This window comes from Carassius carassius, chromosome 48, assembly GCF_963082965.1.
Source record: "Carassius carassius chromosome 48, fCarCar2.1, whole genome shotgun sequence".
Lineage (NCBI taxonomy): Eukaryota > Metazoa > Chordata > Actinopteri > Cypriniformes > Cyprinidae > Carassius > Carassius carassius.
Window position 1 is genome coordinate 7,953,447 of NC_081802.1, and position 21,307 is coordinate 7,974,753.

At 37.2% G+C, this 21,307-nt stretch overlaps 1 protein-coding gene across 1 annotated transcript; it reads right to left on the reverse strand.

Moving 5' to 3' along the window:
• Positions 1-861: 861 nt before the first annotated feature.
• Positions 862-13,719, reverse strand: LOC132131205 (zinc transporter 7-like). The gene is made up of 11 exons (XM_059543213.1): positions 13,511-13,719; positions 12,908-13,009; positions 11,226-11,339; positions 10,980-11,067; positions 10,749-10,878; positions 9,886-10,059; positions 9,710-9,760; positions 6,985-7,120; positions 2,093-2,183; positions 1,661-1,810; positions 862-1,561 (listed from the first exon to the last, which is right to left on the reverse strand). Exons 1-11 carry the CDS (start codon positions 13,588-13,590, stop codon positions 1,514-1,516), a joined length of 1,164 nt encoding a protein of 387 aa, XP_059399196.1. The 5' UTR covers positions 13,591-13,719; the 3' UTR covers positions 862-1,513.
• Between the last annotated feature and the right edge of the window lie 7,588 nt (positions 13,720-21,307).

Here is a 21,307-nt window from a genome sequence, read left to right on the forward strand (position 1 = left end):
TGGAAATTACCTATTATTGATGTTCTTGTCTATATGTAGTAGAGCTTTTTTTATTATTATGATTATTATTATTATTCATATTCCAAATTTTTTAATATTCTTTGATATTTGCATGTTTGCTTGTGGTGTAAGTGTGAGCCTACTTTGTCATATTTTTTGCAGAACACTTTTATATTTTCCATTTAGCATTATTCTAAGTAACAGGTTGGAACATGTTATGTGATAAAACTCAAATTTCAGTGTACAATGTTTTTACTCTTTCTGTGAAAATAGTGTTTAACAAATTATATATATATATATATATATAATAAAATTAACATTTTGGTGCAATCTTAATAGCTTGGCAAACAAAGTTTAACAACTGTTAGACAATACAACAATACTGTCCTGAAAAATCATATCTCAAAACTCTTCATCCTTTCAAATGCAACTAAACATTTTCAAATGTCGTTTTTTCAACCCATTACAGAGTAGAATTTATTTTTATTTTAAGTACAGCTAAAAAACAAAGTTTTTTTTTTTTTTTTTTTGCTGAAAATTAGTGGAGTAAGTTTGGAAAATCACAAGGAAATCCTGATCAATTTTAAACTGAAAAAAGTCTGTCTCCAGACAGTACTAGCCTTGATTAACTGTTTCCACAGATTACTTGAAGGGAAATAAACAGTAATAGGCTCTGACATTTAACTGCAAATATGTTGGACTTTCCTACAGATGCTTGCACATTAAAAAAAAAAAAAAAAATCATGGAGATATTTTACAATTTCCATTCAAGTCAACAGCTGCTCCGGTTTAATTCTATCTATATGACAGGTTTTAGGAACTTGTTCAAATTTTACACCATGCATAAACAGCAAAGCCAAATGCAAAGGAATGTTTTAATTGTAGACAGAACCCAAGGTCATAAAGAGCCAGTTTTCATCGCATTCATGTTGACAATCAAACATGATGGTGAAAGCGATTGTCCATGATCATTTTTAAAAAGGCACTTAAGAAATGCAGACAAATGTTTGTTTACATAATGGCGTTGGCAAACTAATTCTGCACTTCTTTACAACTGTGCAACTGAAAATCAAAGCAGGTGAAGTACAAAAAGTCAATGAATCACATACTGCTATATTTTTTTTAAATGTCCACTGAACTCCACATTCAATAATTAAAACCCCATTCTGATACTGGAAAAGGGCAGCAATTATGAACAAAAGAAACCGTTTTGTAGGGATTATAAAAATCAAAAGCAATGGGGAACTTCAAAAAAAACAAAAGTTCAAATGATCGAGAGGGTGCACCAATGTTGCAAAGTTCTTGCTTCCCTCAAAAACATTGTAGCTGGTCAATTGATTTCTGGCAAGAGTGGAGTCAGACCGGTTGGACTGCACCAGCTCCATCTTGATCCAAGATGGAAGTGGAGCGACAAAAAACCCAAAGATGGGTTGAGGTGGAGAATTTCCCCACAGCAGCACAGAGGGCCTTTGGTCCCGGGACTCCCAAAGATCAGGAGAAGTGTGGTGGACTTCTACATGGCTGCCACTTCAATCTGAACATACAGTTGTCTGACGCCAACCTGGGCACAGGACAGAAAAGAACATGTAATGGAAAATTTGAAATGTCTCCTAATAAGTGAGATTAAGTTGTTAAAGCTGTGTTTCCAACGGTCCCCCACCTGTGTGAAAATGTTGTGTGTTTGGCTGAGAATCCATCTAGAATCTGCATCGGGCGCCACAAGGAGTTTGAGTGTACCAATATACACATCTGTGCAAAGGGTCCAGAAGTGAGGTTCCTGGAGGTTATAGACACCCTTAAGCTGCTGGACCTGCAGGGAACATTTGCGGTTAGCACACACAACCCCCGTTTTTCTCAAAGGTTTAGACAGTCATTAGGGTGCTTGGACTGTCATTGGCAATCTATAACAATTTTAGGCAAAAACCTGGAACCGCCATATTGCAAGATTGAGGTTCTGACCCTCGATAGGGTGTGAAGTTCCCATTTTTCAAATGTGGGTCCTTGTATAGCTAGTTATGTTTCAGTTGATATCCCTGTCTAACCAAGTAGCCAACTTTCACAAATAGGGTCCGGATGATGAAAAATAACTTACCCTTTGATAGCATTCAGGAAGGGTATGGTCCAGAGGAGGAGGTGTCCGTTGCATCAAGATCCCTATGGATTCCCTGAGCAGAGGAACCACACTGTGGAAAAGAGGGAGGCGAGAAATGAATCGCCGTTCTATGAGACAAGAATTCAATGGAGCACCAAGTACTAGGCAAACTCTGGCAACAGGAAGGGACGCCACACATAAAAACGTCATTGGTTAGTGACCTAACAGCTTGACACATCGTGTTATAAGCTAAGGAGAGGAAATTCTGTAATTATCATGACAAACAAGAACTCTTTTCATTAGGGTTATTTCAGAACATGCTCCAACATTAACTTGCCCATCTTATGGTTGGGGTGGAGTAACAGAGCTGTGCTGACGTCATTCCAACAGCTATACTGCGTGTGAGCCGGCAAGCAACCCTGAGCAGACCAGGATAGACATCCAAACCCATTCATTCTGCCGAAGAATCACTTGGCAGAAACGGTTGACTGGTTAAAAAAGTACTAGGACTATTTCTCTCCTAACCAGTCAGCCGTTTCAGCCCCATCAAAGCTAGGTCTTGGCTAGGCCAGCATCTTACAAAGTCATCAGTTCTCCTTCAAACCTTCCAAGGCCTGACCACTGCTCCATCTGGGAACCATTAGAGGGTTCCTTGGTTTGGACTTTTTTCCCGGTCCCTAATCTACTCTATCACCCCCATGTTCTCCTGAACTCCTCCCTGAAACCCAAGCCTCAGTTTGGGACACACCAAAGTGGAGAAGCTGATGGCTGTCTCATTTGGACATTCATGAAAGTAAAAGAAAATGTGGCATCAACAAAGACTCATTTCACAACATTTACAAATAGCACACATTGCTGAAAAACTGCAACAACGTGTGCCTTCAAAATATTTTGCCCCAACATTGCTTTGATAAAATTTGCAATCATGTTACTCACAAGGCTTTGATTTCACAATAGTCCTGTCCTGTGAGGTTCTACAGACTTTTACTACCCTATATCGAGAGTTGATATGCATCTAGCAACTAGATATCTGATATTTTTAAATCACCGTTGCCCTCATTAGTCCATGTAAATTGTTTTAGTAAAGTGTCCTAATTGCTATTAGTGATTAATACACAATAATCTTTCTGTAGTCTCTCAAATAAAATGAGGTTATAAAAGCTGCATTTATAAACAACATTTTAAAATGGTTAAAATGGTGTTAAAGCAAATATGTCACACCGCAGAACATGTCAAGTTTCTGGAGGTTTTTCTATAATTAACAAATGTTCCCATCAACATGTACTTTGACAGGGCATCATGAAACTTCCTGCTGTGCATTCCTCTCAGTAACCAGTGTGCTTGTTCCTCTTTTGGGCAATAAAATGAAAACAGGAAAGTACTGGATGAGGGTACCTCAGACCTCTGACTTCATACTATTGTTCCATATCTTCCTGTTCAGTGAAACAGAGGCACTCTTACTCACCATTTGCTGGCGCTTGATCACTAAACTGCCCCGAAAATGCTGTAATGCAGTTACAAAAGTGACTCAGTTGCCTGAAATACAATTATGTGCAAGCATCAAGGTTAAGCTGGCCAGTGACACAAACGAAATGTCACCACCTAGGTCAGGGTGACAATCAGGATAAAATCTGCAAGGATGCTTGTAATCATTCCAAAAAAAAAAAAAAAAAAAAAGGATGCTTGTAATCAACTATGGACTTTTTTGGAAACCAGGAAAACAGCTTGGAGACACACGGCACAAAGCAGTCACTCGTAAAAGCACACACACTTCTAAACCACATGGAAATTATTTGTTATCACGCCCAGACAACCTGAGTACCTAACTGGAGCACAGAAATATTTATGACACCAGACCCACCGCAAGAATGAGGTGACTGTAGTGAAGTCTGCGTCTGAAACATTACAGTGGGAATTATAGCAGGTACATTTAATTTGAGATTTATATGCAATAGGACCTAACAAACCTTTCCATTTCTATGGCAAGTAGTTATTGGGATTCCACCACAAAAGGCTTAAGATGCTTTGCTGCTAGGAACGAACTGCACTAAAGTTATGGTGGTCATAACCACAGGATTGTATAGCTATTTGGCCTTGTGCATAAAATGTGTGCTTCGTTTTTACAGTTTGAGAGTCTTCAAATGTTCAAACATCTTCTGACCAGCTCTACCAACACTTTACTATAAATGATCACTAATACTAAAACTTTTTTACCACACAGCTGATGGTCAAAAAAGGTCCAATCTGAATGTAGAAGACAATTTGTGTAAAACGGAATGAATCTCGTGAAACATGTCGGGGTCACAACTATAGACTGATTGATACAGCCCTCAGCTAACATAAATTACTTCTATATGCAGAGTGTTAAATAAAGTGTTGCATGTACTGTATGTGTGACTTGTTCCTCACCTGCACCAATACGTAAATTAGCATTCTGAAAAACTTTACAGTATCTAGTAGCGTTACAGTGCTAAAGCGCATTATATGAAGAAGTACAGTAGATCAAAGAATAACACAATAACATGCAACAAAAGCAGCTTCGGAGAGCCGTTAGACACATTTGCACTGAGGATTGACAAATTAATTAATCCTCAAAGGCCCAGCTTAGCACGGCAAGAACAAATGTTAATTACTGTTAACTTTCTTTACACGCCCATTTCTCGGGCTTTAGGCTGAGACCCAAAGCGATTAGCGGTCTTTGGAAGACTTTAATGGTGGGGGACTGCTGTAGGTCACAGCAGCAGGACTCCTCCACTCCCTTCAACTAATCACAGGGTACCGGAGCAGAGCTAGCTGCTGCAGCCGTACACAGATATCCCCCTAAAGCAAGCCTACCGCACCCAGAGAGGCCTTAGCTAAACATGCCCCAGTTCACATGCAGCAGGGAGTCTTATGCAGAGGGTACCGCGCAAATGTGTCATGCCTCAGGTGCATCTGTTGAAGGAGAAGTCTATCATCTTAACGAAAGGTCAAACATCCAAATGTGAGCAAGATGGCCGAATCAAAACAAGGCGCTCTCTTGAGAATATCAATCTCACAATTAGGAGTACATGGGGAAAATGCTGTCCAAACAAAGCAGAGTCCATCTTAACGATCAAACAAAGAGCCACAGACATTCCGTGTGGCCAATTATATCGCTCTCAAGACTCGAACGATGAATGATTCTGCTATGCCAGACATACAGAGACATGAAGTTCAAATGTAAGAGAGTCTAGAGCTGCAGATGAACTCATGCTTTGGACACACAATAGTTCTGGTGAACACTTTAGAATAGCATACTACCATTTCTGCAGTATATTCTACAGCTTACTATTGATTATGTCATCAATGACTGACCCTCATGTCGTTCCAATCCAAACCCGTAAGACCTCCGTTTATCTTCGGAACACAGTTTAAGATATTTTAGATTTAGTCCGAGAGCTTTCAGTCCCTCCATTGAAAATGTATGTACGGTATACAGTCCATGTCCAGAAAGGTAAGAAAAACATCATCAAAGTAGTCCATGTGACATCAGAGGGTCAGTTAGAATTTGTTGAAGCATCGAAAATACATTTTGGTCAAAAATAAAATAAATTAAGACTTTATTCAGCATAGTCTTTTCTTGTCTGGTCTGTTGTGAGTGCGACTGCTGTGACTGTTGACGTATGACACTGCTGACGTGTTTTCTGGTGCGCCCACGTCAGCAGCGTCGTGAACGCGCTCACAACAGACCCGGAAGAGAAGACTAGTATTGAATATGCTAGTATTTAATATGAAAACAGCCAGAAATTTTGCTTAATTTTAGGTCTCAGAAAACTAATACGCATTTAGTCATATCAAAATCATTCAGCATCAAAAGACACAGAATTTACAGATGGGCCACAGGAACGTGAAGTCTTAAGCTTCACGAGCTCTTTAACCAGCTCATTTCTGGTTTGCAACTGTTTTTTTAATTCTCTGCTTTGGAATTTAATGGCTTTCCATAGTTGTGTAATACCTTTGTACATGAGCCATACCAGATCGGCCTCCAGATTGCACCTGATTGAGACCGAGACGCTGTCACGCAGGTGCAATATGGGAAAACATCCACAGTCTTAGCCCTACTACTCTCAATTCTCAGGACTTGCCAATCGGTCAATGCATGGAAAACTGAAGAAGAGGGGGAAAAATGTCTTGAGTCTTGATGACACAAACCCCTCTTTTTTGAGAAACAAAAAGAAGGAAAAATCCATCTTAAAAGATGCCTTTGTTGAAGTAACATTCACAGATCGCCACCACATTCCAGAGAGGGAGAAGAAAAGCCTCAAACACGGACAAGAGGGAGAGAGAGAGGGGGGTTGGAGGGACGAGATGAATATGCTGGAAAGGCTTTGCTCAGACTCTTGCATTTTGCAAAAAGGGGCTACGAATGGTTCCTCTTCTCTCAAGCACAGTAACCACAGGCCATCTGCAATTTACACAGCCTTTACATACGTTTACCTACATCACACACAAAAAATAAAGCATACTCATCACCATAAAAGCATCTGATCTGGCATTTTCAAGTCTAAGGAGGAGGAATGAGAGGTTTGGTAGCTTTAAAAAGTGATGAAATGCTATGCATTTTACTTTCTCGACTGGAGTTGGTTGAAAAATGCCACATAAGAGTCAAATCCTGGGTTTTCCAGTTTGGCCACATGTTGAGAAAGTGCTCTGGGGTCCACCCTCTGAGCGCGTATCCTGTAATTCACCCAGCTGGCACGCCAATGGCTTCACAGGGCTCTTGGTGAAGGGCACTGTGAAGTGGCTTTTGTATGATCTGTTGGGTGCTGCAGAGGGTTTCTGGGTGGGGTCTGAGGATTGGAGGATTGTCTTGAGTTGAGTCGAGAGAGCTCAGTTCTCATAATAGCATGGGCCGGGGTTTGCGTACTCACCTCACTCCTATGAGAATCGAGATGAGCATGGAGCAGATGGGGTCGGCGATCATCAGGTCATATTTTTGCATTAGGATGGCAGATATGATGACACCGACACTGCCCAACGTGTCCGCAACAATGTGGAGAAAAACTCCTGAAATGAAGAAAATCAGGGTTAGGATTTATTCTGTAAAAAATCTGAAGGAGAATCCTCGAAACTGTTCAAAATGTTTTTTTTTTTTAGATTTTTAATTAAGACTAAAATACAGTAAATATAGCTATACTGTAAAATTTTACTACGATTTAAAATAATGTTTCTATTTTAATATATTTTCAAACTTAGTTTATTCATGTGATGGTAAAGCTGAATTTTCAGCACCATTACTCCAGTTTTTCAGTGTCACATGATCCTTCAGAAATCATTCTAATAAGCTAATTTGGTCCACAAGAAAAAAATAATTTAAAATAACTGAATAAAATTGAAATAAGTATTTGTGTGTGCTTTTAGCTAAGCAACTTGCTAACATCAAACTCTATTAAAATCAATTGTGACTTGAGGAAAAAAAGACAAAAAAGGCCATTTGCATAAGTCATGCCCATAGTTTTTCCAAACCAGTCACTTATGAAGTAGACGGTTATCTATGTAGGTAGTTTACAGCAAGGCTTTTGCCTACATGAAAGGTCCTGGTTTCACTTCAACAGCACTAATGAGATGTGGATACAGCATTTGCTAGTACCCATGTTCAAACATGACTATTGCGGACGGAACGAACCCGCGGTCTTGGATACATCTCTAGCGGTAACCCTCAAACTGATGATGTCATTCCACAAACAGATCATGCGAGTACATCCTCGAATGGATGGCCAACCTGCAAGACTGCCCTCCCTGAATACATTTCCAGAATATATCATATCATATGCTACTATGTTAAAACCAACATGAGTGAGTTAGTCAACATTTCCTGAACTCAAGGGTCTGTTCTGGCTGTCCTGATCAACACTGGAGAATAGCTGTGGACTGTGGTATAATGGCACTGAGACGGTACACTTTCCTTCCCTCAAAATGAGTTGACATACTTTCGGTTACTTTTAGTTTTGCAGAAAGCACAACCGCAATAACGGAGCAAACTTCCTAATAAGTGAAGAATTCTTCCAAATGTGGTCAAAATAAATACTAGAAAAATAACAAGAATGCTGGAGCTCTTTGTGTCCTTAGAAAGAATGGCTTATAAAAGTACTAATAGCTTACTATGCTGTATAAACGAATTAAATTAAATTAAAATATATATTTTCACATTATAATACTAAAAAAATACAACGATAAATATGAAAACATTTACATTTTATTAAAAATATCTTCCTTTCATCAAAACTACTACTAATAATAATAATTGTTTTATTAATCTATTTTTGTATCACTTTTACTTTTATGAAAAGTAAATTAATAATGTTTTTATAAAATAATTATGATTCGTGAAAATATTTATTTTCTGCAAAATAACAACAATTAATATTCTCACTTAACAATAATAAAATATTGCATTATTTTTTGTAAAATACTATTTTCATAAAATAATAATAATCACTATTTATTATTATTATTATAGTAATTTAATAATATCTATGAGAATACATTTATTGCTAAATACGGATATTGATAATTTAAAACATTCATAATGAGAAACAATATTTTTGCTAGTTTATTATTATTATTATTATTATTACTTTTATTATTATTAATTATCTTTTGTAAAATAACTTCAATAATACAAAAAAATCTTATAATAATATTCCATTGCTTTTTTTGCATAATGATCATAATTATTATAATTATTTTAATAAATGGTAATAGTAATTAAATAAAAAGACTATAATAATAATACTTGTGTATAATGTCTTAAACACAGGTATATACAAATATTTTTAGACAAATCACGTTTCATTTGTCATACTGCAAAAGGAAAGCCAAGTGCATTGCATTCTGGAATACAGTAGTCTGTGCAGTGCAGAATATTTCATACTGCATGTTTTGACAAATAGACTACATCTACCGGGTATTCTGTGTAAAAAGTAAGTATAATAAACATAGCCTAAATAGGCATTAAAATCTTCAGGACGGGAGGCTGGTAGGATCTACTTGCAATTCATCATGGGGAGCAGAGAATAGGTCCCTCGGCCGGGATGGAGGCAGCGTAACCTTTTGCACTGTCACCTCCTCCCCTCCCTCTCTCTACATGGCCTCCCCTCTGTTCCTCATTCTTTCTCCCTTGAGAAGGCCTCCCAAAGGATCCATTCTCTCTCTGTGTGTGCCAGGGTGAAGGGGACAAACTACTTTCTCTGCTCTGCTCTTTCCCACACAAGCTCGGACAAAGGGATTTAAAGTGACAGTGTACCACGTTTGCTCCGGTGTCAGTGTTCACCTGGTTACCCCCCCGACCCAAATCAAAGGTTAGAGGTTAGATTGGTCAGAGGTGTCACTTGGTTGCACAGAAAAGTCCATCATCCAGTTACGTCTGATCTAGACCACTGTCTACCTTCAGTTTTTTTTTTTTTACTAAAGGACCTCATCCACAAAGAACTCAAAATACTGAGCACCTATAAAAGAGGAAAAAGCTTTCTAGACCTGATAAATGCGATTGTTAATATTTTCCTATCTGGTGCCTTTTTAAAAGCATGGCAAATATTGCGACAAAACGATCTCTAGCGCCATCTGGAGGAGAACAAACATACAAAAAGGTCATACCTTGTAAAATCTGCTTGCTGGAGCCTTTTCCCGGTGTGTGCAAATGGTCATCTGAGGACACAGACACATTAGAAATGATTTCTGCAATTTTCACAATAACACATCTGATGCATTATCATGTTACTGAGTCATTACAGAAACTGCACTCAAATCAGTAATGTAGGTTCAGGTCTCACCATGGCAGTGGGGATCATCATGTGAATGCCCATGTCCTCCATGTGCATGCCCGTGTCCTCCGTGTGAATGCCCATGATCGTGTCCATGCTTGGACTCATGACTGTGGCCGTGGCCCCCATGACTGTGTCCATGTCCCACACTGCCATTAAATAGAGAATGACTGTGGCCGTGACCTTAAAAATAAGAGCAACACATCTATAGAGAAACTTATGCACTTTATATCAGCAAATAACTATATGAAAGTGAAAGTGAGTGAAAGTGAAGTGACATTCAGCCAAGTATGGTGACCCATACTCAGAATTTGTGCTCTGCATTTAACCCATCCGAAATGCACACACACAGAGCAGTGAATACACACATTTACATTTATTCACTTAGCTGACGCTTTTATCCAAAGCGACTTACAACATATGCCACATATGTCAGAGGTCACACACCTCTGGAGCAACTAGGGGTTAAGTGTCTTGCTCAGGGACACATTGGTGTCTCACAGTGGATTCGAACCCGGGTCTTTCACACCAAAGACATGTGTCTTATCCACTGCGCTAGCACCACCCCTGTGTGCGCTAGCACACACACACACTGTGAGCACACACCCGGAGCAGTGGGCAGCCATTTTTGCTGCAGTGCCCGGGGAGCAGTTGGGGGTTCGATGCCTTGCTCAAGGGCACCTAAGTCGTGGTATTGAAGGTGGAGAGAGAACTGTACATGTACATGCCCCACCCACAATTCCTGCCGGCCCGGGACTCGAACTCACAACCTTTCGATTGGGAGTCCGACTCTCTAACCATTAAGCCACGACTCCCCCTTGAACTGTGCATATATACACTCATATGTTTGTTCTTCTTTGTGAGATACTTACCTTCATCACCGTGTGAATGTCCATGACCTCCATGTTGAAAAACGAATATTCCTACAAGATTCACCAGCAGCCCTGCTATAGACACCGGGAGCAAACGTTCATGGTGCACATCAGGGGGTTCCAGCGCCCTCTGGTGAGAAGACGAAAGACCATCATTCAACAATAAAGATATTAGTGCATCAGTATGCCAATTGGCAAGTAAATCGACTGAAAACTTATACTACTGCACACCTCTACTCCTTCTGAGAAGATAAAGAAGGCGGTAAAGATGAGGAAAAGGCCATTCACGAATCCTGCAAGCACTTCTGCTCTGACATACCTACAAAACAATCAAATGGACTTGCATAACAACGCAACGAAGACATGCAGTTTCCTGTCAAAACCACTCAGGCAGAAGTCAATGTGTCATTTTTAGGAAACTTGTGTCATTGGTACACTACCCACAATAGCTGTTTCTAAACTGTAGTGTGCTCTCACCCATATGAGAAGGAGTCATTGGACCTCCAGCGTGAAATGACCGATGCTGCAAGGCCTGCCAGGAGAGCGGTGCAGTCAAAGAACATGTGAAAGGAATCTGATATCAACCCTAGACTGAGAATTAAACCAACACAAAAAGGGAAGTGTAAAATTATCACGAAACCTGAGAAATACATCCCACCCCATACTGAACTCAGAGCTTTTGTGAGACATTCACTCTTTCTCTTCAAGACAAAAAGAAAACAGTCCAAAAGTTCCATTCGTGCTGACAGAGATTTGGTCGTCAAGTTCGTTTCAAGTGGGTCAAATTACGCAAAATAAAATAAATACATTTAAACATTTAATTTTTTTTTTTTAAATACTCAAATATATTCTTTTACTAATACATTTACATTTAATATTGATTTAAACATTGCTTATATAATGTACTGCATAAATATTTTGTGTAGACACATGCATAATGTATAAACAATAATAATGAAAAAAAAAATATTAATGATTATTTAAATATGGGATTATGTCATTTGCATAGTATTATCAAATGACAAAGTGTATTAAATTATTATAAACAGCAACAATAATTATTATAATTATAATAAAAATAATCATTGTTGTATTGTTCAATTTGCGTAATATGATTATTGTTTTAAATGAAGTATTACAAACAAATAAATAAATAAATAAAAATGCATACTATTATATTATTACTAGTGGTACTATTGTTGATTTAATAATAATAATAATAATAAAAATAATAATGCTTCACTGTCTGCACTCCCATTCATGGGATGGTGTCATTTCTTTGCATAATATTATCATATGAAAGATAGCAGAGTAAATAAACTTATAATAAACAATATCAATAACAACAAAATATTAAAAAATGTAAATGATTTGCATAATACTGTAATGCTCAACTCTGCTGCATGCATAACTACGTCACTTAAAATAAAAAAAATAAAAATAAAAAACAACCAACAATGTTACAGCCTCAGTGAAAGTGGATGTATAATGTAAAAATGGGAAGACATTTAGTCGTTAAATGGTTACTCCAACCCAAAATGAACATTTTGTAGAATAGTGTACGCAGTTTGCGTTTAGCAGATGTTCTCCAAAATGGTGCTACGGTGAAACACAGAGGAGAAGAATTGTTGAATAAACTTATTTTTGTATTCTTCGCGTACAAAAAGTATTCTCTTCACTTCATAACGTTACATTTGAACCACTGATGGCAGATGGATTATTCTGAAGATGTCTTGACCATGACAGTGTAATAATTTACTTGCTTGTTTATGGGACAGTCACAAGCCTCCCGGTTTTCATCCCAAATATCTTAAATCGCGTTCCGAAAACAAACAAAACTTTTATGGGTTAGGAACAACATGGGGGTAAGTAATCAATGACAAAATTAGACAAACTTGACAGCTGTTACTCAAAACCAAGTAAGAACTGCTTATCTAAAATACATTTTCAGACATCAAAGGCATGTGTTACGTTCAAACACACCCTGTATTAGCTGAACTTCGATCAGCACTCAATCTCAATTCAAGGACGACTACGATGACAGCTCAGGGGAAAACACACAATAAAAACATCGTTGACAGAAGATAGGGCCCAAAACAAAAGCACTTGCTCATCCCACATTTAGACCTACGTGGCATAATCTCGCGTCGGACTGTTACCTGTTACTCCATATTCCGAACAGCAGCTCCACGAACGCGAACGACAGGTTCAAACACAGGAAGAAAAACAGATTGCGAGAGGTTTTATCGGCAAGAATCGATCTGGGGAAGGACATAAAGACAAAAAGAGAGAGTGGTTTCAGACGGATTCATTTATACAGTGGCCTGACCAGACAGACTGGCTGCAGGAAGCCACAGCTAATCAAATACACAACTGTAGTTTATTCAAATAAAACGGTCTAGAAAAAATGACATGTGGTCCAAACAATCTCTTGATAGTCATATTTTGTTGCGGAATATATTTTGACACATTTTATAAAGTAAAATGAAAGATATTTAAGGTTGTGTGTCAAATGTTTACTTCGTCCTGCTAACTGGCTAACGTTAACTGAAAAAATAGCTGTAGCGGTCTGATTCTTTATTATAACTGTTCAATTGTTTTAGCATATAATTATAGACTTTAAATTTAAATAATTACTTAAAGTATTTAGTTTAATTGATAATAGTCTCGAGTGCTAACTAGAATGCTAACTGCCGTAGCCACACAGAGCCGACAGCTGTGAGTGAAACTCAATGAAATATTGAGCATTTTAATGTCTTTACCTGAACCAGCCCGATATTTTGACGAACAGGTTGAATTTGGCAGGCTTGTACTCGTCGTCTTTGATGGATAACGGGAGCATTTTTCAGCCGAACGGTAGTCTCTGGTAGCTGTTGAGCTGCACTGCGGCGTCTGGTCGCGAGAGACAGCGGAGACAGCGAGGAGTCCTGTGCGTCGAAGCGTCGACGTCGCGTGCGTCACGTCGCTGAGCCACTGTAGGATTAAACAAAACCAACACACATCTAATCCATTCATCCGTGTTAGGAATATTCATGGGTTTTATTTCATTTAGACGCGAATTGATAATTCATTCATGATACAAATAATATTAGGTTAAATTCATGAACGAAATATACTTAATATGTGACCCTGGAGCCCAAAACAAGTCTTAAGTGTCAATTTTTGTACTGAGATTTATACATCATCTGAAAACTGAATAAATAAGCTTTGTTCAGGACAACTATGTAAATAGCTGGAATCTGAGGGTAGAAAAAAATCTAAATATTGGAGAAAATCGCCTTTAAAGTTGTCCAAATTAAGTTCTTTGCCATGCATAAGCTATTACTAATCAACAACTAAGTTTGAATATATTTACGGATAGGAAATTTACAAAATATCTTCATGGAACATGATCTTTACTTAACATTCTAATGATTTTTTGGCATAAAAGAAAAATCTGTTATTTTGACCCATACAATGTATTTTTGGCCTCTGCTACAAATATACCCCAGCGACTTAAGACTGGGTTTATTATTATTTATGCACAGTTTTCACAGTTGCAAAATAATGTCTTTATTTGTTTGTTTGACTTTTTTCATTTATACAGCAATTTTAACTATTTCAGAAAAAAACAGCTAATTTTGTTTTTGTTTTTTGTAGTAATGCCATATATGTCAAAATTAATTACCATTTAAAATAAAATAAATAAACATTTTATATATTTTATAATAATAAAAACATCGCTGTAGGCATTCATAAATTATTGTTTTAAAACTAAATAAGTAAAGATGGATTTTTCAATTATTTTATTTCAAAATGTTAACAATATTTTTATATAAGGATAATCATATGGTTACAGAATTCATAAACTATTTTATTACTCAATACGTATTTCTAATATTTTTTGTATTTATGTTTATTAGATTATTAATATCCTTCTAAAAATATAAAAATATTTTAATTCTAACAATATAATTTTTTTTCATTGCATAGATGCAAAGATGTGTAATGTAATATCTTTAATTTATTTGTTTAAATAAAACCATCCATTTTAACAATTTCTGAAATAGCCATAATTATAATTTCTTGCATTGTCATATTCTAAAAGTCAGTTGACAGTTTCTGGAATATGTTATATAGACAGCTGGTGTTCAAAAGAGACAAATCTAACCCTTTTTCTTTTCTTTTCTTTTCTTTTCTTTTCTTTTCTTTTCTTTTCTTTCTTTTTCTTTCTTTTTACAGCAGAACACCAGCAGATGTCCTTCTTCTCTCATGAAAGGCCATTACAGTTATTACACACACAATTTTAGAGGAAACCTTGTAGGAAGATTTATAGCACATGTTTGGTCTGGCTAGACTCTAGATTATTATAATCTAGAAATGTAAAATGAATAGTAATAGTAATGATACATTATTGTTATAATAATACATTACTGTAAAAAAAGTAAGCTATATAATCTCAACGTCAAGTTAAAACTTCAGTCTTTTTGATGGTCTCTAAACTGTAAACTAAATAATAAAGAAAAAAATCTATACATCTTTATAGATTAATCACATAACTAACAAATTAATTTAATGAGTTGATAACAAAATAAAATAAGCATTCATTAATAAAGTATTCAAGCAGAATAAAGGACCTAAGTCCAATAAATAGCTAGTAAACACAAGTTTTAACACCTAAAGAAACTATGTGCTAAGAAATGCTAAGGAAATGCTTAACTGTACAAGACCTGCATTTCAAATACTTCAAAACAACACTTCAATGCTCCCTCAATACTAGAGGAAAAAAAGAGTGTTCCCATGGTAACTGCTTCAACTCAAGCACAGCCTGTGTAACACGATCGCCAGACGCTCACAATATGCTTTCCCTGATACAGAAATGTGAATGACACTTCTGTTATATAACGCTGACCATAAGCAAATCTGAAAAATGCTTGTTTCTTGTAAAGGGCATCCACTGATTCTAGTACAGCTGAAATGCAAGCTCTCCAAAGCAGTTTTTGATCAACATTTTGCATGCACGCTGATTGATACGAACAATTGCATCACACTCATGAGCATCTTAAAGGGCATGGGAGAGGCTTCAAAGTAAGAGTGTATTCTCAAAGGCATCACACATCTCATTCATTCATCTCATTAATATGCATGAGAAGACCTATCACAGGCTTTTGTTAGTCTTGAAATATCAGCAAACTTGAGGCGCTTTCTAATAATAACCTCCCCAGGCTACGTCTGTGAGATATCAGTTAAAGATCTCTTAAAGCTTCTGCTGTGTACAAACATCTGATAGACGTCTTTAAGATTTCAGTTTAACATACATTCTAAATCATAAACATTTTCTAAATGTCTATTTGACATTTGATAGGAAACATCTTATTGACTTGATTGCTATTTGATTGCAGATGAACACACACATTAAAAAAAATAAGTCTTGCAGACCTCTAATGGACGTCTCCGTGATGTATGAATGCAATCAGTGTCTTATTAGAAGCGCTGCGAGAAAGTCAAAGACTGTGTAACCTAAAGTTAATGTAAGGACTACTTGTGCAACATCTCCTTAATTGACATTTATGTGTATCATTCCTCCTGCGAGACATGGTGGGCGTTTTTCTGGTTTTGAAGTTTTCCTTCAAGAGGGAAATGAATGTGTGATATGAAATCCTAAAACTGTAACGAATGTCTTCTCACAGTTAAAGGGCCATTCACAAAAAAAAAATGATAGGCTTAGTGTTCGGGCGATTATGTTCTGATTATTATAATCATGTGCTTCACATGCATTTGCGGTCTTGCGGATTTACAATTCCACTTACAAGTCCACGAGACGTAGACTTTATGGTCATTTTAGCTATCAGAAGGGTGCTCGTGAGCGCCCCCGTTGCACCGCTATGCACCCTGTCCAAAATGGATTCTGATTCAAGATGGATTCTGATTGGCTGTCAGATTTTTTATCGTTCAACACCTTGAAAAGTGATTCCAGCCATATCGTTGCTTTGTCGTTATCATAGATGTCATGTGGACCACACAATCCTCTATGGAGCTCCTTAAGGAAAAACCTCTGAACTCGCAAACGCTTAGCAACGTTTAGTTTCTCATGGGAGAGCAAAACCACTGCGAGCAAACGCAAAGTTTCTCTGGAAACGAAAGTTTTGTGAGCGAGCGCAATGTTTCTGAATGTTTTTGAATAGCATTCCCATCTTAAGGGGACAGTTCAAGTGAACATATCTTTTGCATTTGCAGCAACATTGAAACATTTTACTGTAAGTGTTATTTAAAAAGTATGTAAACCTTAGGTTGCTAGGCTGTCTTAATGGCTTTTAATATGTTTCTATGTGGTCTCTAGGGTAAGGTGGTTGCTCGGGTGTTCTGGGAGCTTGCTTACAAGTTCAAAAGCGACACTTATGACATTGAGGTCCCTATATGCCCTGGTTTATGGTCCGCTATAGGTGAAGAAAAAGTGAATGATTTGAGATATTCATGTGTGTAGCACAAACAGTGCTGCCACTAACCTTAAACATAAGCAATATAATCAATAATGATGATCAATCTCAGTGCAGTTTTCTAAATGTTCTGGTTCAAATGAATAAACAGGGTAAAAAACTGTATTTTAAGACCACTTTTTAAGTCTTTTTCTTGAGGTAATAGTGTCACAGTGGCTGAACAACTGAAGCACAGTTTGTACTGTAGTTGGCAAAGCTTGTGCTGAGGTCAGCAACTCGAGCTTCATGCCAAGTATGTCTTCATTATCGCCGTCTTCAAGATGTACCCCATATACATAGGAAGGTCACACAGCCGTATTGTGAGTCAATCTGTGTTCCGGAATAGCCCACTGATAGAGTATGCAAACCTCTGCTTCCTCTGGAACAACATGAGGTTTATGCCATGTTTTGACTAATTATGCAACATATCCTTACACGTTTTAAGAAAAGCCAGTGTCAATGAAAAGATTTACACTTGATGTTTTCATTGTGTTGAGGTGGAAAACACACACACACACACACGTTTCACAAGAATGGAGCCAGAGCTCAGAGAGGGCAGTGGATATTCAAGGTCATTTTAAAAATAGACCACTCTTGTAAATATGTAAGCATGCATGCTTATCACGACTGATGTGTGTGTGAGTATTACATAAAATTATCTATTGCCGGGTTTGTATTATTGAAGCAAGGCAAGAATCACTATTACTGCTGCTTATCCTTGAAATTATTAATAATCATTTTTTTAAAAATCATAATGGCAAAAACACACACTTAATTTCGAATGGCGATCTGCGTGTGATATTTAAAAAAGAAGGCTGTGACGTTTCGCAGTTTGAACTCCTCTGTTTCGCGCGCTTTGTGATTTTGCGCGGCGAGGAGCGTTTTTGTCGGTTACATTTATGTCCGACAAGCCACACATATTCTCTTGCAGGGAAAATAGTCTTAACTTTAAATGTTGTCATTTTGTTTTAAGACATTCAAATGATAAATAGCATTTTGTAGCTCTTTAAAGTGTTGTGACAGATCGCTGTAGTGTCTCAGCACGTGAACCGATCATCTCTTCATCTTTAGCTACTAGTTATAGCATGAAATAAACATGAATGAACATCAGAAGATATTTTGTTTCAGCCGCAGAAAGACGTTATGAAACACCATTGTTTAGCAGATATTTAATATTTTATTTTTAATTGAAAATATTTTAATTCCTTTTTTGTTTAAAAAATGCATTTTATTCCATTAATTTAAAATGTTTCTATGCGTAGCATCTGAGAATATGAGTGTTGCTATTGCAACAAGAGCAATTTTTTAAGTATTTCTTATATCGTACGAATAAACCACCTCGTAAAATACGTACGAAGTGGTCGTGAGATAGCGTTGGATATTCAGACTGACAGCAGCATCTTTTTGTTCCCATGCTTATATGACATAGTCCAAGCTTTGATAATCAAAACAATTTTTTTCTGCATCAGAAGCGGATGTTGTCTTACAAAAGAGTACAGTACATGGTGTTTTATTGCATAGCACTCAGTGATATCTGAAGTTCAAAAGCAATATTTGGGGAGTCAGCATAAAACAGTCTGTTAGTGATGAAAAAAATACTAATCTGGCCTGCACTGATAAACTTGCCAGCCAAATGAAACATTCCTCATTATTGACTGCTTTTCTTGGAAGAGATCATCTTCCATTTAATTCACAGAGGGTCCTGTGAGGCAGTTGTGTGCAGTGTGAGTGCCGCTTGTGTGTATCTGTAATGTACCAGCATTGAAAGAAATGCAAATACATATAAGGGAAACAATAAAAAACAAAAGAGATCCCTAAGATCCCTGGGGACGTTGTAAAAAAATGCTGATCTGCTATATGGGTAAAGGATGAGCCGCAAGAATTCAGAGACCCTGGGTCAAACGCCATCTGCTGAACCAGGGGGTTCATCTCCAAAAATATTCTGTTTTTCTTTAAATGCAATCAAAAAAACAAGCTGGAGTGGAAGCGTTTAGAGACGCTATGCTCTAGAGATGTTCCGTGTCCACACAGAACCAGGAAATACCAATGTCTTTTCGTGATTAAAAAAGACAGGACTCTGCACAAATGTTTGTTGCTGTTCTTTTTTCACAGGAGGGTTACATAAGCAAGGGCTTTTTTGGGCCCTCAGGTTAGAATGAGTCACAGTCTTGCACAAACTCTTCATAAGAAAGCTTTTAAAATATTGGTGGTTTCACGGGCTGTATAAACTTTCGATCTTTCTCATCCTTGGAGGAGTTTTGTGCAAAATGTCACCACAGTGGTACATTCCCCTCGTCTAAGCAAACAGAGTACAGTAAAAAAACATACTGTAACTGTAAGGGACCACCACGATGGCCAGCGAATCGAATGGCATAACGAAAGTGCCCACTTTCTATTATAATAGACCTTACTCAGGTTGCGCCATACTTAATTTTTGACAGAACTGATAACTGGGAGGAATAGAAGTACAGTGCATCCAACAGATTGTACTTTAACAATATACTAGGAAATGTCTTTCAAAATCTTCAGTTGACAAAACCTCCATTAAACGGTTTTGAAAGTTGTAAAATTATGTGACTAGGATTTTTCGTCCGTGTTAAATCCAACATAGCTTCTTAACTGTACTATTTTGCTGGATTTTTAAAACCAATTTTTAACAAATCTCATTTTGAGGTATTATTTATGTCTGTATATAGTACAAAAATGCAGACCAGTGTTAGGAGTTTGTTCATCTTTGTTTCACTAATTAAGAAAGAAACACATGAATCTTCAAATAGTAATCCACAGATCCAAAAAAATAAAAAAATAAACGTGAAAACCTTCCATATGAAAATTAACCATGGTTTTACTACAAATACCCCCCGCCCCCATTAAAAAAACATGGTTTTTGTAGTTAGCACATAACCACAAATTAACCATAGTTTAACCATAGTATTTGTAGTAAAACTGTTCTAAAAATCCACCAAAAAACATTAGCATTAAATTTTTACTATATAATAAATATGGTTAATGTTCATAAAGGGGTAAATATTACCTAGTCTCAGCCTCAGACGTCAAGTCCACGGACCATTGGTTAAACATCTGCAGCATACGGCACACAAAAGTGAAAACACTTCAGGAGTTTTGAAGTCGTCGTCGGATTGGTTGAATTATACATGACTTCCAGGTGACGTGTGTGTCGCGTTCTTTAAAGTTCTGTCTGAAACAAAGATGCAGTGCCGCCAAACCCCCTCATGAAAGAAGAAAGCCGTCGTGTTTAAAACTGTGACGACGAGCGCTTATCAGGATCAACTAAAAGCTGGATTCTCAAAAGTATGTGAAATATAAGTTGGCGTCATAGAATCTTTAAAATACGTAGAGTTTTTCCACGCCCTGAAACATGATGATGAAAGAAACGAACTGTGATTGGTTGTTTGACATGTCGGTCTAACGACCTCATGGGCAGGCCTTGGCCAATGAAAGCTGCCATAGATTCCAGACCTTCAGCCGTCAGTCTGCAGGTCTGACTACGCGAGACTAAATATTACCAAATCTGACAAGAAAAAAAAAAAAAAGTTTAAAATCTAGTCTAATCATATATAACGTTATATCATATATCTTTAGATATCAGCCCATTATTAGAGAGTCTGAATATGTGCCAGTGTTTTCTTCACGCAATGATTCATGAACAAGCATCTCTGGTGGTTCAAGTGGTTCTTTTTAATCACTGAGATAAAATGTTGAACTCTTATCTGTTTGATGTAGTCAGTGAATCATTTAGAGCCGCTGATGAATTCCGCGAGTCATTTTTCAATTTGAAATGAACCAGGAAATGTTACTCAAAGAACATAAATCTATTTAAGGACTTGTCTGAACCATTTATAATCTGCAATTCTGTAATTTATCAACTAAAATCAGTCGTGTAGTCAATGGCATTCATTTCGTCTGGAGTCCTGATAAAAACTAAACTAGATTAAGATGAATCACTGTTGAAGGGTTCCTTCAAAACATGAGTCGCCTCAAAGAATCAGATGTCAGCAAACAGACTCTGAGAACGAGAATGAGATGTTCTTGACCATCGTTCAATTACTCTGCACTTAGAAGCCTAACAATAACACACAATTT

Coding starts and splice junctions, on each gene's coding strand:
- LOC132131205 (XM_059543213.1), bottom strand. CDS start 13,590: ATGCTCCCGTTATCCATCAAAGACGACGAGTACAAGCCTGCCAAATTC. Junction 2,184..6,984: donor TCGATTCTCATAGGAGTGAG/GTGAGTACGCAA, acceptor TCTTTTCCACAG/TGTGGTTCCTCTGCTCAGGG. Junction 1,562..1,660: donor CACACAACATTTTCACACAG/GTGGGGGACCGT, acceptor TCCTGTGCCCAG/GTTGGCGTCAGACAACTGTA.